The 18120-nt window shown below is 42.2% G+C and overlaps 1 protein-coding gene across 3 annotated transcripts in view; it reads left to right on the top strand.

Moving 5' to 3' along the window:
• NT5C2 (5'-nucleotidase, cytosolic II) overlaps window positions 1–18120 on the top strand; it is a 116546-nt gene that overhangs the window by 26994 nt on the left and 71432 nt on the right. The window contains exon 1 of one of the 3 annotated variants that reach the window (XM_077258669.1): window positions 15925–15946. The exons of the other annotated variants lie outside the window; for them this stretch is intronic. Coding sequence (XP_077114784.1) covers window positions 15926–15946 — 21 coding nt within the window. The 5' untranslated portion in view covers window position 15925. Of the gene's footprint in view, window positions 1–15924; window positions 15947–18120 lie in introns of those variants that run through there. 3 annotated transcript variants of the gene reach the window in all.

Below are 18120 nucleotides of genomic sequence, written 5' to 3'. Positions count from 1 at the left end.
CCGCTGCTCTTTCCAACGCTGCCAGAAGAACCTTGTGGCTAAAGAGCTGGCCGGGAGATCTACAAACAAAATTAAAATTATGTTCTATCCCATGTGAGGGAAATTTTTTATTCGGAGAAACCCTGGATGACATCCTCCAAAAGGCGGGAGATAAGAAGAAGGGGTTTCCAAATTTGGGTCCGACTCCATTTAAACAGTCTTTTCGGAGCCGCAGATTTTTTCGCCGTAGACCCCCCAGAGAGCAGAATAAGTGGGAAGAAGGAAGGAGAAGAGATAGGGGTTACCTCTTTGGCAACACCTCCCGTGATAAAAAGTTCTCCAAATGACATTTACCCTCCGGTGGGAGGAAGGCTGACATCATTCCTTCCCGCCTGGGAAAAAATTTCCAACAACATCTGGATCTTAAAAATTATACGGTATGGTCTAAAAATAGATTTTGTCTCTTTCCCTCCCCGGAATTATGTAACAACAAAAACAAGATCTTCGGCTGCAGAACAAACTGCATTAGAGGAGGAAATTATGTCCCTACTTCAAAAATCAGTGATTCGGGAAATATCTCCTCAGGAGATAGGGGAAGGTTTTTTCTCCCCTCTATTTTTAGTACCAAAGCCCGACGGGTCCTTTCGGACGATCATAAATCTAAAAAACCTAAACAGATACGTCTTAAATTACAAATTCAAAATGGAGACAATAAGGTCCACTATAAAGATTCTCTTCCCGAACTGCTACATGGTCGTAATAGATCTAACCGACGCATACTACCATGTGCCCATCCACAATCAATCCCAAAAATTCCTCAGGATGGCAGTCTCCATAAAGGGTCAAATAAGGTTTTTTCAATACAAAGCTCTTCCGTTCGGGATTTCAATAGCCCCACGTATATTTACGAAAATAATAGCGGAAATGATGGCCCACGTGAGGGAACAAGATATATTAATAATCCCTTACCTGGACGACTTTCTTATCGCAAGCAACTCAGCACAAAGTTGCAGGGAAAAGAGAGACCAAGTGATGAACATCCTGACTGACTTGGGATGGCTTATAAATGTAAAAAAATCGAAATTGGAACCCTGTCAAGTACAAGAGTTCCTAGGACTGACATTAGACTCTCGGGTCCAAGAATGCCGGCTTCCGGGTCCCAAAAAGGACAACATATTATCCATGATAGCGCGAACATTACACAATCCCTCAATGACTCTAAGGAGAGCAATGTCGCTTCTGGGCTCTCTGTCCTCATGCCTACCAGCGATACCCTTCGCACAATTTCACACGAGAGCTTCAGTGGCACATCCTGGAATGGCAATTGTTACTAAAAAACAAATTGGAAAGCCGGCTCATCCTAGATTCATCAGTTATTCGTTCCCTTCTTTGGTGGGGAAAAGACCAAAACCTGTCAAAGGGAGTCCCTTGGGTACCAAATATCTCTCGGATAATAACAACCGATGCGAGCCCCAGAGGGTGGGGGGCCCACCTGGGGGACAAAGTAGCCCAGGGAAATTGGTCAGATCAAAAACTATTAGCATCCTCAAACCAAAAAGAACTTTGGGCGGTATATCATGCCCTTCTATTTTTTCTAGCCGATATTCAGGGACACCATGTCCGAATTCTTTCAGACAACAGAGTGACTGTAGCCTATATAAACCACCAGGGGGGAACAAGGTCTCGTTCTCTAATGAGTTCTTCAGCCAAAATTATCAAACTGGCGGAAGAAAACTTACTATCCCTCTCGGCACTACACATCCAGGGTTCAAACAACGAAAGGGCAGATTACCTGAGCCGGACTCAGTTGAAACAAGGCGAGTGGTCCCTAAACCAATCCATCTACAATCAGATCACAAAAATGTGGGGGACACCAACAATAGACCTGTTTGCCAATTGCAAAAACAAAAAAGTAGGCAAATTTTGTTCTCTAAGCCCAGAAGGGAATCCCCAGGCTCTGGATGCTTTTCTGATTCCATGGACACACAAACTGGCATACGCTTTTCCGCCAACCATTCTGATTCCGGCAGTCATTCGGAAAGTCAGAGAGGACAAAACAAAAATGATCCTTATTGCCCCATTCTGGCCAAAAAGGGCATGGTTTTCCTGGCTAAGGATGCTATCGATATCAGACCCGTGGGTTCTACCGGATATGCCAGACCTTCTACATCAAGGTCCAATCTTCCACCCACAGAAGTCGAACCTCCATTTGACAGCCTGGTTTTTGAACGGGGACTATTAAGAGAAAGGGGTTTCTCGGATAACTTAGTGGCTACGCTGTTAAAAAGTAGAAAACCCATCACTACTAAAATATATGGGAAAACATGGAGGAAATTCCTATCTGTCTCCAAGGTAAAGATCCAGGACGGGCCTTCAATCCCTAAAATCCTTGAGTTCCTACAAAAAGGTCTGGAGCAGGGGTTGGCAGTCAGTACTCTTAAGGTGCAAATAGCAGCTTTAGGAGCTCTATATAACCAAAACATTGCAGCTAACCCTTGGATAATAAGATTTATCAAGGCGGTCACAAGGTCAAAACCCTTAGTTATCCAAAAAATACCCTCATGGGACCTAAATTTAGTCCTTTCAGCATTAACGGGCCCTCCATTTGAACCTATACAAACGATTCCCATAAAAACATTATCACTCAAAACTATTCTCTTAGTAGCATTAACATCTGCGCGCAGAATAAGCGACATTCAAGCCCTCTCCTCTAATCCACCTTTCACTAAAATCTTGGATGATAGAGTCACTCTTAGACCCGACCCAGCCTATTTGCCAAAAATGGCATCAAAATTTCATAGGTCACAAGAAGTATCCCTACCATCTTTCTGTCCAAACCCAAAAAACGAGAAAGAACTAAACTTCCATAATCTAGACGTTAAAAGATGCCTAGTCCAATACCTAGATTCCACCAGGGAGTATAGGAAGGAAGGCTCTCTGTTTGTTTGTTTCCAGGGTCCCAGAAAAGGATTCCGGGCATCCAAGGGAACCTTAGCCAGATGGATTAAGGAGGCAATAGCCTTGGCATATTCATCTTCAGGGAATACAATCCCGGATGGTATAAAAGCGCATTCCACAAGAGCAGTAGCTACCTCATGGGCTGAGAGGTCAGAGGTATCAATAGAGCAAATCTGTAAGGCGGCCACCTGGTCATCACCATCAACCTTTTTTAGGCACTATAGACTAAATCTAGCCTCTGTATCTGACTTAACCTTCGGACGAAGGGTCCTTGAGGCGGTGGTCCCTCCCTAAGCTTAATCTCTGCAATTCTCTCCGTAGTGCTGTCATGGGAGACCGAGAAAGTCATAGTTACTCACCGTTAACGGTGTTTCTCGGAGCCCATGACAGCACCTGCTTATTCCCTCCCATCACAAGTGCGGTGAGCACCTTTCTAAATATAATTTATTTAATTTATATGATATATATACTATAGGTTTAGGCACGGGGTTCCTCTTTTAAGAAATGTTATAATATAATGTTCTCTGTTGTAATTAACCTGGAGGTCCTCTGATGCTCTGTAAACCAACTGATGCGAGGGAGAGGTACCGCCCTTTTATCTGTAGGTTTCCTGTCCCTGAAGGGCGGATCCCCTCTCTCCGTAGTGCTGTCATGGGCTCCGAGAAACACCGTTAACGGTGAGTAACTATGACTTTTGGGCAGTCAGAGCTATAGTAAACTAACCACCTTCTTCATAGTCTGCAGTGGTGTTGGGACTTATTATACACCCGTAGAAGCGCAATTACCCAGCGCGAAACGGCCGTCGTCCCGCCTCACACGTCCTTTTCTACCTACACTCCCCCGTGCCGTGAAGATGCATAATTGTATGTCGCAATAAAGAAGACTACCGACTAACAGTGAGTGCAGCGTCTTTTCTTATTTTGTACTCAGGACTTGCTACTGTTTTCTTACGCTAGCACCACTGTTTGCAAACGTCTATGGGTATGTAACCTGCAAAGAAACTCCGAAGCTGAGTTGTGCCACTTCACTTTTTTCTATTTATTGTACTGCACTTATTATACAATTAGCCAATAAGTGGTGACCCAACGAGAAGTATAATATGATATAGCAGTTGATTTTGGTACATCGTTCCTTAAAGGCCAACATACACATGACCTTAATATTGGCCAATCTAATGTGTATTGAGGACTCAAATTCTCCCCTGAAAGGTGATGTTGGGAAAAGGCTGAATTCAAGCATCTGTGAAACACGGTCAGAGTATGAACTGTGATGACCGTATCAGACCCGTGTCAGGAAACATGAGGCCGTTCTGGATACCGCGCTCCATGTTCTGCCAAAAGAAAGATTGAGCATATTTGATTTCAACTCTATCCCTTTGTTCCCTAGAAATAAGTTTCCCCTTCAGCTTGCGCCACTCCCATCATTGAAAGCACATGCTCTCTTAGCCGATCTATGAGTGCATGTACATTTGCAGAGGAGGGGGGGTAATCGCCATTGGCCAAGCGAGCTTTTCAGCTGATGGCGATGTCTAACTAAGGTGTATGGGCACCTTCACACTGTTCTTCCTATGTAACTACGGTAGTTAGTTCAGAAGAAGCAGAATTGGACACAGAGTGCTTTTCATTCACCATAATTTGTCCACCTTGATTTCCCACATTGACCTTCTTTAAAATAGATTTAGGCACCAATCTGGACTCTGACTTGGATGAACAGCAAATTGTCCAACAGCCAATATGTAATTGTCTATTTCTGGAAAATTAAACTGATTGATCCAGTGACCATGAAAGGGTCATAGCAGCCTCATCCTCTTCGATCAGTCCAAATAAACCCTTTTTCAAGTGACCCCCGTGTAATGACTGGTTCCCTTTAAAGTGGGGTACTAAGTGTACTCTACATAGCAGTGCAGGATAGACGTGAATGTGATGTGAAATATTACAAATGATTGAAATGTGCTGTCATTTCTGCGGCGCCTGTGATTTAAGGACACCTATAGTCATGGACATTTAGAGGAATTTGCTTCCAGCAGATAACCTCAGCAATAAAGAGATTTGTGGTTTGTGGATGCAGAGTAACACAAAAGCTCTTAAACCTTACACAAAGCTCCTGCCACAACATCAAGTTATTTTCTGAGGCTTAAGCAGAGCAAGCTTATAACATTGGAGCAAATCCAGTGCTTGTGTGCACGGATGTGAATCTACAGGGAACGGTACATTGTATAGAAATGACGCATCCCAAGGCTCTGCAGCATAGCTGATACTTTTTCTGATCTGTTGACTGTGTTTGCATTTTTTTTTTTTTTTTTTTTTTTTTTTAAATAAACCTGCTTCATACTTGTGCCTGTAGAAGACAGCATGGCTGTCATTGGAATAATAACCTTCGGATACTGCATGGTTGATATGCACAATACATAGGAGTAGAAGCTCGATTATCTGCTTGTGTAATCATTTGAACAATTCGATCATAACTCACGAGCAGCAAACGATTACAGACAAGTGTTTATACAGAATGAGAATTGGATGTGAAATGGTTGAATAGCGAGCCTTACTTCGTGCACTGTGTTCACAGATAATCGGAAGTGTTTTTGTGTTAAACATTCAGATCCCATAGGTGATACTACCATATTTTATACAAATACATGAAGTTATAAAGTATTGTACAAACCTTTCCGTTGTTGGCGTACAAACAGAACATAATTAAATTGGCAATTAGAATTTTCAATATAATTTCACGTATTTTTTAAAAACGGCAACATTCGCAATTATGATTAACAATATGACATGAATATGTCTTTGTTCCGATTCTCCAACTGCTACTGAACAATCGCTTCGGAATTCGACCAACCGATCACCGACAACCATACATATTTAGGTCTTGAATTTCCAGTCCAACTTTTTGCTGGTGTAGTCACTAAACACGCAGTCTCCATTTACATTATACACGTTTAAAAGATGAAGGAGAATATTTTTATTTTTTTTTCATTTTTTTTTATTTTTTTTTTTTATACAATAAATGATCTTTTTTTTTTGGATACATTGTTCAGCCAATCAACCCATTCATTATGAAAAAATGGTTCATTAACATTAGAATATGAAGGATTATTGGCCAGTGCAAGTGCGCCTTAAAGAAGCACTCCCCCCATCAAAATTGTTACCCAATTAATATACTGCAATCACATTATATAGCACTGTGTACTTACAATTGCTCATTTTCCCTTTCTACCCAGCTAATTCTTCTCTTTTCGATTAGGTCTATGATATCACGTGATTAAAAGCTGACTAGCTGAATCCTCCTAAGCTCTATGCAGAAACAGGAGGTCAATTTTCCCTCGGAGTTATCAGTCCCTGCAAAAGACATTGGCGGGGTCAATAGTGAAGAGGGGAATTATAAATGCAGGGAAAAGAGACTTCCTGTTTCTATATCCAGCAGAGAGAAGAGAAGAATTGGCTGTGTAGAAAGGCATAATGAGCAATTTTAAGTACACAGTTCTATATGATATGATTGTAATACATTAAGAGGATAAAAACTTTGATGGGAATGCCTCTTTAAGGATCTATCACTGCAGTAAGTGCACAGATTTGCTTTTCAGGTACGTTCTAATCAGCTGGTTGCCACATGCTGTGCGACTAATGGTGGCTGCAGATAAAGTTGCTACAACTGCAAAAAAAATTGGATTACTAACAGGATTTGCATCATTGTAGTGATTTAGGATAGAAAAGGTGTTTCAAGCACCCTATAGGGACCCATTGGGTATCTCACTTATAATAGCTATCAATTAGCTAGAATTGAGAGCAGCAACAAAGGACACCTCTATCTAGAAAACCATCTCCTCTATAGGGACTGCCTATTGATTACAGTGGGCACCATGTAATAATGCTTCCTTTACCCTGTGGGGGTGCTGTGGAAGAATTTATCACTTGTCGGACTCTCCTGCTGATTTCATCTGCTCTTTGGGAGTCCTAGCGGCAGGACCATCCCTGATCTTATACCCCAAATAAAAAAAGAATTGTCTACAGTGGCAAAGCCCTTTTAAGCTACAATGACAGATTAACATTAAAAAAATATACAGAAATATATAATAATAATATATATAATAAATCTATTTTGTTAACAATTTTTGTCTTAAGTGTAATGTTTAAAAGAAAATATGAAACGTTTACATAGCATTTACCACTTGGTACACGGTCATGAAATGGTCAACCAATAAAGAATTTTCAAGTAGGGAAAGAATGTTACAAATCATCCTGGTAAGCAGAAAGATTAAAAACCTCACTAGAAGATTATTGATTTATACAATGCTTTTTATTGTGTTGTAGCCCAGGAATAATTACTTTGGCTGGAAATAAATTTCCATTGTAAGTGTCATGTTTGGCGACATACAGGTCCCTAAATACTTGTAACGTATACTTTTATACTTCCCACAATTTACGTAATGAGGTGCATGGTTTATTGAGGGGTGATAAGTGTAATCCTGGGCATTCAATTATGAAAGGAGATTCCAGTCCTGGAAAGTGATGTCTAACGCTAAGACCTTGCATCAGGCCCAAACTCGTGACGGGATTGTCCGTAACGTAAAGGAAGGCGACGTAGCTTCTGTGGTGCTTGTCATGCACAGCAGCTCTTCTGATCGTGTGCTGAGCTGCGTTATAGCTTTCTATTGTGCATATCTGTAGTAGGAAACCCATAGAGGTGCATAGGGTGTTCTGTGCCTCAATTTTATACAAAAGTGTGTATGTATATCTGTGTATGCATGTATAAAAATACGTGTGTGTATATACATATTGTGACTTGTAGGATCACTACTTCCAACAGGTGGCGCTATAGAGTTCAAGTCCTCTTTTTCTCTTAAAGGGAACCTATCACCCCGTTTTTTTCGGTATGAGATAAAAATACTGTTAAATAGGGCCTGAGCTGTGCATTACAATAGTGTAGTTTGTGGACCCCGATTCCCCACCTATGCTGCCGAAATACGTTACCAAAGTAGTCATTTTCGCCTGTCAATCAGGCTGGTCAGGTCGGATGGGCGTGGCTTCTTCCCCCAGATATTGCGTAGTTTTCCGTTGGTGGCGTAGTGGTGTGCGCATGTCCAACGTCCCCAATCCTGCACGGGGGGGTGAAAACAGCAGCGATGTCCGTTATTCCATTGGTGGTCGGTGGGCGCGGCCATCTTCCTTTGGCCGCGCGTGCGCAGAAGCGGCGCTCTGCTGGCCGCGGCTTCAGGAAAATGGCCGCCGCGATCTCCATCTGCGCACGCGCGGCATCCCGCGGCCATTTTCCTGAAGCCGCGGCCAGCAGAGCGCCGCTTCTGCGCACGCGCGGCCAAAGGAAGATGGCCGCGCCCACCGACCACCAATGGAATAACGGACATCGCTGCTATTTTCACCCCCCCGTGCAGGATTGGGGACGTTGGACATGCGCACACCACTACGCCACCAACGGAAAACTACGCAATATCTGGGGGAAGAAGCCACGCCCATCCGACCTGACCAGCCTGATTGACAGGCGAAAACGACTACTTTGGTAACGTATTTCGGCAGCATAGGTGGGGAATCGGGGTCCACAAACTACACTATTGTAATGCACAGCTCAGGCCCTATTTAACAGTATTTTTATCTCATACCGAAAAAAACGGGGTGATAGGTTCCCTTTAAGAGGCAATTTGCATATGTATATACATAATACATTTATTCAGCCTCCTATGACTTATATGTTCATGTAGACAGCTTAGGGGGGCTGATCCTACTGACAGATTAAAAAAATAAAATGTAAAATTAATATCTATTATTTACGTTAACCCCTTTCTGCCAGCTGATGGAATAGTACGTCAGCTGGCAGAACCCCCGGTTTGAGGTGGGCTCCGGCGGTGAGCCCACCTCAAAGCCGAGACATGTCAGCTGTCTGTTAAAATGCAATAACGGGCGATCAAAAGAACGTATCTGCACCAAAATGATATCATTAAAAACGCCAGCTCGGCACGCAAAAAATAACCCCTCACCCGACCCCAGATCACGAAAATTGGAGACGCTACGGGTATTGGAAAATGGCGCAATATTTTTTTTTTTTTTTTTTTTTTAGCAAACTTTGGAATTTCTTTTTTACCACTTAGATAGAGAACCTAGCCATGTTTGGTGTCTATGAACTCGTAATGACCTGGAGAATCATAATGGCAGGTTAGTTTTAGCATTTTGTGAACCTAGCAAAAAAAGCCAAACAAAAAACAAGTGTTAGATTGCATTTTATTTTTTTTTTTTTTTGCAATTTCATCGCACTTGGAATTTTTTTCCCGTTTTCTGTTAAACGGCATGGTAAAACCAATGGTATCATTCAAAAGTACATCTCGTCCCGCAATAAATAAGCCCTCACATGGCCATATTGATGGAAAAATAAAAAAGTTATGGCTCTGGGAAGGAGGGGAGCGAAAAACGAAAAAGCCCCAGGGGTGAAGGGGTTAACCCCTTCCCGACATGCCCCGTGCTAGTACGGCGCATGTCGGGTCCCCTGCTTTGATGTGGGCTCCGGCGGTGAGCCCACATCAAAGTCGCGACATGTCAGCTGTTTTGTACAGCTGACATGTGCGCGCAATAGCGGCGGGTGAAATCGCGATTCACCCGCCGCTATTAACCTGTTAAATGCCGCTGACAGCGGCATTTAGCCGGCGCTTCCGGCCGCGTGGCCCGAAATGAGCGCATCGCCGACCCCCGTCACATGATCGGGGGTCGGCGATGCATCAGGATGGTAACCATAGAGGTCCTTGAGACCTCTATGGTTACTGATGCCGGCCTGCTGTGAGCGCCACCCTGTTGTCGGTGCTCATAGCAAGCCTGCATTTCTGCTACATAGCAGCGATCTGATGATCGCTCCTATGTAGCAGAGCCGATCAGGCTATGCCAGCTTCTAGCCTCCCATGGAGGCTATTGAAGCATGGCAAGAGTAAAAGTAAAAAAAAAAAAAAAAAAGTTTTTAAAAATATGAAAAAAAAAATAAAAAAACATAAGTTTAAATCACCCCCCCTGTCGCCCAATCCAAAATATAACAATAAAAAAAAATCAAACCTACACATATTTGGTATCGCCGCGTTCAGAATCGCCCGATCTATCAATAAAAAAAAAACGCATTAACCTGATCGCTAAACGGCATAGTGAGAAAAATTTGAAACGCCAGAATTACGGTTTTTGGTCGCCGCGACATTGCATTAAAATGCAATAATGGGCGATCAAAAGAACGTATCTGCACAAAAGTGGTATCATTAAAAACGTCAGCTCGGCACGCAAAAAATAAGCCCTCACCCACTGCAGATCACGAAAAATGGAGACGCTACGGGTAACGGAAAATGGCGCTTTTTTTTTTTTTTTTTTTTTTTTTTTTTAGCAAAGTTTTAGAATTTTTTTTCACCACTTAGATAAAAAATAATAACAGAACCAGGCACCATTTTTATCACAAGGGGGAGATTGGAGCACTAAATAGTGCAGAAACCCCCCCCCACCAAAGCAAATAACCAACTCCATAGAAACTATTGGAAAGGAGTACAACAGGAGCATATAGGTAATTAAAAGATCATAGTACTTTATTAAGTTGAATTTAACAAGCTTAAAGTTCATACAGTGTACAAAAGCCAATATTAGATAAAGTGCATAAGGATGATTAAAAAGAAGTGGGTATCCCCCGGTGTAAGCTGTCCATGAAGACAGCATGCAAAATTGCAAAAGGGAAGTGCTGCCAAAAGTCCATATACCAGACTGGCCAGTGAGTAAGAAGTACCTCACAGCACAAAAATAACAAATATAAAGAGCAGCACTTACCAATGCGGTACACCAGGACAGGAGACACCGGGTGGGATCCACCAGCTCAAACCCCCGACGCGCGTTTCGCCCTCCGGTGTGCTTGCTTTCTCAAGGGGAAGTGAGATAAAAAAATAACCTAGACATGTTAGGTGTCTATGAACTCGTAATAACCTGGAGAATCATAATGGCTGGTCAGTTTTAGCATTTAGTGAAGCTAGCAAAAAAGCCAATCAAAAAACAAGTTTGGGATTGCACTTTCTTTGCAATTTCACCGCACTTGGAATTTTTTTCCCATTTTCCAGTACAAGACATGGTAAAACCAATGGTGTCGTTCAAAAGTACAACTTGTCCTGCAAAAAATAAGCCCTCACATGACCATACTGATGGAAAAATAAAAAAAGTTATGGCTCTGGGAAGGAGGGGAGCGAAAAACGAAAACACAAAAACGAAAAAGGGCCGTGGCGGAAAGGGGTTTAAAAAAAAAAAATATATATATATATATATATATATATATATATATATATATATATATATATATATATATATATATATATATATTATATTTTAGGAGATCTAGGCTCAACCCTCCTACTCCGTCTACATGGGCATATAGGTCATAGGAGGCTGAATAACATGATGACTTGATATCTGCGATCCTATGTCTTATTTAACAGACACATTTTTCTTTTGGGAAACTGTCAGATCCTCCATGCCATTTACCTGTTTATGAGCAAATTCCCTGCCTAACCAGCCCTGTGCAACGTTATTGAGGGAAAACAAGGTATAAAAAAAACATTTATAATGTCTCCATTTGCTATGCTAACAAGGGCTTTGATTAGTCGATGGAGTATTAGTTGCCCCAGAGTAGTCGGCCCTCTTTCCGTGTTATCACGCCATCTTCTGGACATGCACAGTGCTCCTCTTGAAGGCGAGATGCATACACCCGGCTTGAGAGATGCAGTGACGCTGTCAGAATGAGTGGTGCATGCGTGAGATTTGCATAAGTGGCGTTGACGCCGCTCTTGCAAATTATCATGTCCCAAGGGCGTGATAACATGGAAGGGGAGCTGACTAGTCTGCGGCAACTAATGCCCCATCTACTAGTCAAAGCCCTTATTAGCATAGCAAACAGGGACATTATAAATGCTTTTTTTAATAGCTTGTTTTCACTCAGTAACGTTATACAGGGCTGGTTTGGCAGGGAATTTGCTTATACTTAGGTGAATGCTGCTAAGATGGGGGGCATAGGGGACCGGACAGGTTATATGTAAATGAGTTAAGATATTTGGGCCGGACATCGATCTCCCTGAGAATCTGCCTCCAGAGCATATTCTAATTGAAAGAGGGTGTTACCAGTGTCAGACATGTAATGACTGACAGTCTGCTCTCCTGATCTACATCTCTCACTCTGGTAACTTCTCCTTTCATTTAGAATAATCTCTGGAGGCAGATTCTCAGGGAGATCTATGTCCGGCCCATAGTCCTAAATAGCTCATTAATTGAGGAGAAAAAATATTGCTGAGAAATCAACAAAACATCGGATTGCAGGTATCAAGGATTTGTCATTTTATTCAGCTTCCTATGACCTACATGGCCACATAGACTGCTTAGGAGGGGGCGAGCGTACTGACTGATTCCCTTTTAAATTGATTGTTTTATAGTCTTAGACTTCATGCACACAGCAGTATCATGCGGAGGAGGCTGTGCAGTGCGATGTAGAGTCCTTTGCGGCTCCTTAGTAGAAACATATGTAGCCAGAAGTTCTTTGTATAGTTCTATGGTTGTTTCATGGACGCCCAATTATTGAAGAATTAGAAACAGTGAATTCCTCCGTGTACACCATAGGGCATCATACGAAGGCCTTACTTATGAAGCTGGAGGGGACTTCGTACTAACTTACAATCTCCTAATATACACAAATTATTTTTAAAGCACCATTGATGACATGTAAAACGAGTTTACATACAAAATACATTATATAATGCTCAAAAAAATAAAAATAAAGGACTACTAAAGTACCACATCCTAGATATCACTGAATGAAATATCGCTGTTGTAAATCTTTGTTCATTACATAGTGGAATGTGTTGAGAACAAAACGTAAAAATGATCAACGTAAATCAAACTTAATATTCCATGGAGGTCTGGATTTGGAATGATAATCAAAGTGGAAAATCAAATTACAGGTTAATCCAACTTCAGTGGAAATGCATCAAGACAAGAAAATGATGCTCAATAGTGTGTGTGGCCTCCATGTGCCTGTATGACCTCCCATGAGTTCTGGGCATGCTTCTGATAAGGTGACGGATGTTCTGAGGGATCTCCCAGACCTGGATTAAAGCATCAGTCAACTCCTGGACAGTCTCTGGTGCAACCTGACGTTGGTGGATGGAACAGAGACATGATGTGCCAGATGTGCTCAGTTGGATTCAGGTCTGGGGAATGGGCAGTCCAGTCCATAGCATTAATGCCTTCATCATGCAAGAAGTGCTGATACACTTCAGCTACATGAGGTCTAGCATGTTCATGCATCAGAAGGAACCCAGGTCCCACTGTACCTGCATATAGCCTCACAATGGGTCTGAGGATCTCATCCCATTACCTAATGGCAGACAGGGTACCTCTGGCGAGCACATGGAGGGCTATGCGACCCTCCACAGAAATGTTTCCCCACACTATTACTGACCCACTGCCACACAAGTCTTGCTGGAGGATGTTGCAGGCAGCAGAACATTCTCCATGATGTCTCCAGACTCTGTCACTTCTGTCACATGTGCTCAGTGTGAACCTGCTCTCATCCGTGAAGAGCACAGGGCACCAATGTTAAATCTGCTAATCTTGGTGATCTCTGGCAAATGCCTATCACCCTGCACGGTGTTGGGCTGTAAGGACAACACCCACTTGTGGATGTTGGGCCTTCATACCACCCTCATGGAGTCGGTTTCTGACAGTTTGAGCAGACACGTGGATGTAAGTAGCATACTCGAGGTCATTTTGCAGGGCTCTGGCACTGCTCCTCCTGTTACACCTTGCACAAAGGAGGAGGTAGCTATCCTGCTGCTGGGTTGTTGCCCTCCTATGACCCCCTCTACCTCTCCTGGTATACTGGCCTATCTCCTGGTATCTGCTGCATGCTCTGGACACACCTACCCTTGCCACAGCTCACATTGATGTGCCATCCTGGATTAGCTGCATGCTACTGTGCTATACCTCTACGGGTACGAGCAATGACAAAGTGCAAAAGTGACCAAAATAGCCAAAAAGGATGAGAACAGAGAAATGGTCTGTGGTCACTCCCTGCAGAACCACTCCTCCTTTATAGGAGGTGTCTTGCTAATTGCCTATCATTTCTACCTGTTGTCTGTTCCATTTGCACAACAGCAGGAGAAATTGATTCGCAATCCGCGATGCTTCATAACTGGACAGGTTGGTTTCACAGAAGTGTGATTGACTTTGTTACGTTGTGTTGTTTGTGTTCCCTTTTTCTTTTTCTTTTTTTTTTTAGAGCAGTATATAAGGTCAGGGCTACATGACAGACTAGACAAAGTGATCTCTGCAGAGCTGACAGTGGTGATGGCAGTGAATGTGAGTGATTTATGTACCGGTATGTTTGTCTTTAGAGCAGTCTTGGATGTATCTTGACTTTACAATACGCTGTCTATGAATACCTAGAAAAGCTGAAGTGCAATTAATCACTAGATGGGTAACATTTATGGGGAACCTTCAGGACTTCATTCAGTGTTTTGTTCACTAGTTAGTGTGGCATTTTATCTGTTTATTCATAGTTTTTTTTTCTTATAGTTGCTTAGGAAGGATTTATTCACACTCCTGTACTATGAGAAACATAATATTTAGAAGCAGGATAGGAATAGGATAGGAAACCAGCAGGATGAAGGAGCTATAACATTTGCAAAAGCTTTCAAAAAAGTTTTCCTGCTTTCCCAAACTTTTTGAATGACAAATCTCCCTTGGTACAAGTGTAATAGAAGATAGGGACTTCTAATACTTGAAAGACTTTACTTGCTGGAGTCTGCAATAATGACGGCCTGTGAGTTGTATAGATACAGTATATTACTCACAGATTTGTTGCAGCCTTATCTCCTGCTAATTCATATCACTGGGATTTTAGAAATCCATGTGTAAGCAAACTCCTTCAGAATTATGACTTTGGGTCTCCCCGCACTAATTCTGTCCATCAGCCTGCCTGTAATCTGTGCCCACTGGACGAGAAAAAGTCTTCCTGTGCTGAGATAATCTTATAAATGTGCCCCTGCTGTGTACTGTGTAATGGCTGTGTCTGACCGTACAGGAACATGGTCTGATCATACCACAGCTCCTGGGCAGGGGTGGGGAGGAAAAAGGTGTACAGAAATTACCACATGGTATCACAACCAATTCTTTTTGTCAGGTAAAACATTTAATTGCCTGTTTTTTTTAAATCAATGTTTTATCTCAAAGAAAGAATCGGCGGTAATCCCATGTTGTGCTATTTGTATACTCTCCATTGTGTCTTCCCCTGCCCAGGAGCTGTGGTATGATCAGAACATGTTCCTGCACGGTCAGACACAGCCATTACACAGTACACAGCAGGGGCACATTTATAAGATTATCTCGGCACAGGAACATTTTTTTTTTTCTTAATCACCTCCATCCAATTGTGCAAATTACAGAGCATGGTATTTGGGATATGTTCTGCATTTGTTAGACTGGTAGGTGCATCAGTGTCACTTTTACCTTAGTGTGGGGGATGAGGGCAGCAAGACCATGCTTTCCTACAGCTTCTGTATATAGGGACAGGTACACTTTAAGAGGACATTCAGAACTATTTCAGGAGGAAGAAAAGTATTTACTAAAATAGAGCTGTCCGGAAAGCTGACACGTCCACTTCAAGTACCTCTGTCTTGACTTTGGTTGACCTTTTCGCGTTCAAGAGGCAGTAATGAAGCCAAACAATAGGTGGCTTTTTTTTTTTCCTATGTCCGTGTGCGAGACATTAACACTGCTTCTATTTTTAATGTAATATCGATATGGTTACTAAATGCTTCTATTTTAAATGCTCGGCGGGTCTCCCTGCCAGATCCCAATTTAAACGCCTCATTTTCAGCATTGGTGCCAGCGGGGGAATGACAGGTGTCCTTTATTTTCATAAATAGCCAGTAAGAAAGAGCCGCCACTCTCCTAACAACAACATTGCCAGTTGGATTATCAAGATGATGAGACGCAGCTATTCAGTGAGTGTAAATCATTTCTGCGCTCCCCGTTCGGCGGGCCGTGTACTCTTTAGTTCTGCCGCACGCGCCGATTTATTAGGGTTCATAGCAAAAATAGATTGTCAATGAGGGAAGAAGCTTCGTATTACAGCGCTCGCGGCCGTTCCCATTGACTGCTTGCCCAGTCGGGTGGGAAATGTCTGTGTTTATGATTTGTGCCGTTTCCATCACTTCAGGCTGTCACTTTAAGAGGGTAACTTTTTTTTTTTTTTTGCACTTTTTATAATTAGTTCTGTTTTTGATCAGTACTATATTTCATTCATGATTGATATTATGCCCATTTTACTGCTGCTAAAATGAGTAAATAAATTGGATTGTGACATTTGTGTTTTAAAGGGGTTTTTCACCAGCTTTTAATTATTGCATAGTCACTGAGCTCAGTTGCCTCGTGCTATGTTCATTCTATGACCGCTGAGCCCAGTAACTGGCTGCAGTGGTCACGTGGAGTAGTCGCGTATGTGCGTGTCCTTCTAGTAATAAACGCCTAGGAGAAATACATTGTTATGTGGGTTACTCAGGCCTGTTGAGGTTAATGGTTTTTACTATCAAAATACTTGTTACTCTGTTTCCTTTTTAAAAGCTTCATCCCAATCACCGTTGACTCGCTTGATTTTGCAGCTCCTCTGTGTCCCTCCTCCCTACTGCTCAGTTCTCACCCTGCTCAGTACAAGCTGCTGCTACCTGACTTGGACTCATTAATTCTCGCACTCTGTAGCTATATTCGTAAACTTCTAATTTTAACGTCATACTTGTTTCCTTTCAATAACTCTTGTGTAATGAACTTATAGGGATCCACAGATTTATAGGAGTTTTTTCCTTTTTGAACGGATCATCGGTATAAGATCTCTGGGGGTCTGGTACCAGTCACCTCCACTCCTATTGAAGAGAATAGTAGCTGATCTGCAGTAGCCGCTAAGCTGTGTCTGGACCTGTGGTGTTCCTCTGTGTACACTGTTTGCATTCGGCTGCCACTGGAGCTGATAACGGCTGACCAGTGGGGATGCCGAGTGTCAGAACCCCACCAATCTTCTATTGATTTCCTATCCTAAGAATAGATTATTATTTTAAAAGTAGTAGACAATCCCTCTTTGTTGGGAGTCCTAAAGCGTTCCGCTGGTAAAAAAAATAAAAAATTGAGGTGGACTTGGATTGGGATTTTATGTGTATGTAGAGATGTTCCATAACACGGACACGTGCCCTAATATGAGGCTTTCATATTGGGTTAACTTTAATGGAAAACCACTCGACTGTAAGGCTGTGTTCCCACCATGAGCTTTTGGTGCGTATTTGATTGTGCATATTTTGCTGCCTCTCAAAAACAGCATCTTCTTACAAAAAATCTCATGGCCACTTGTGTTTTTTTTTTTATTTATTTTTTTTATAAGCTTTACTCAGCGTAAACTGACCTGCGGTGTTTATTTCAGAACTGCAGCATGACAATTTCTTTTGCAGGTACGCAGAGTTTTTCTGTGCGGATTTTCCCCATAGACTTGCATTATATGCAGAAAATCCACAAGTAAAAATCATACATGTGTTTAGTGCGGAACGATCTGGAGAAGATCTGTATGGAGGAGTGGGCCGAAATCCCTGCTGCAGTGTGTGCAAACTTGGTCAAGAACTACAGGAAACATCTGACCTCTGTAATTGCAAAGGGTTTTTGTACCATATATTAGGTTTTTTTTTCTATTGAATCAAATACTTATTTCATGCAATGAAATGCAAATTAATTATGTAAAAATATACTTAATTTCCCCATTGAAGGTTGTGATTGAAGGAAACCCATCAGTAATGAGGGAAAATGTTGGGTTTCGTTTTGGCCTGTTATTCAGACAGCATGTGACTGTTAGGTTGCCTTTTAATGATCTTATCCACAGCATCATCTCATGACAAGACATAAAAATCAGGGTCTGACTGGGGTTTCTGGCCACTTCTCAAAGAATGGGGTTCACCACATCCTCATAGTCAAAGTTCTAATTCAGCCAAACACATGGTATTACGATCTGATGTTTTACGATCAGCCTTATAATGATTGATGGTTTGGCTGAGTATAGCAGCAAAATATGCCAAGTAGAATGTCCGCCAGTAAGTGTTGGCTAAATGATATGTCCATGCTTGAAGTGATTAGAGCCTTATTA

The sequence above is a fragment of the Ranitomeya variabilis genome, chromosome 4 (genome assembly GCF_051348905.1).
Source record: "Ranitomeya variabilis isolate aRanVar5 chromosome 4, aRanVar5.hap1, whole genome shotgun sequence".
In the NCBI taxonomy this organism is placed as follows: domain Eukaryota; kingdom Metazoa; phylum Chordata; class Amphibia; order Anura; family Dendrobatidae; genus Ranitomeya; species Ranitomeya variabilis.
This window is presented reverse-complemented; position numbering and strand designations above follow the sequence as displayed.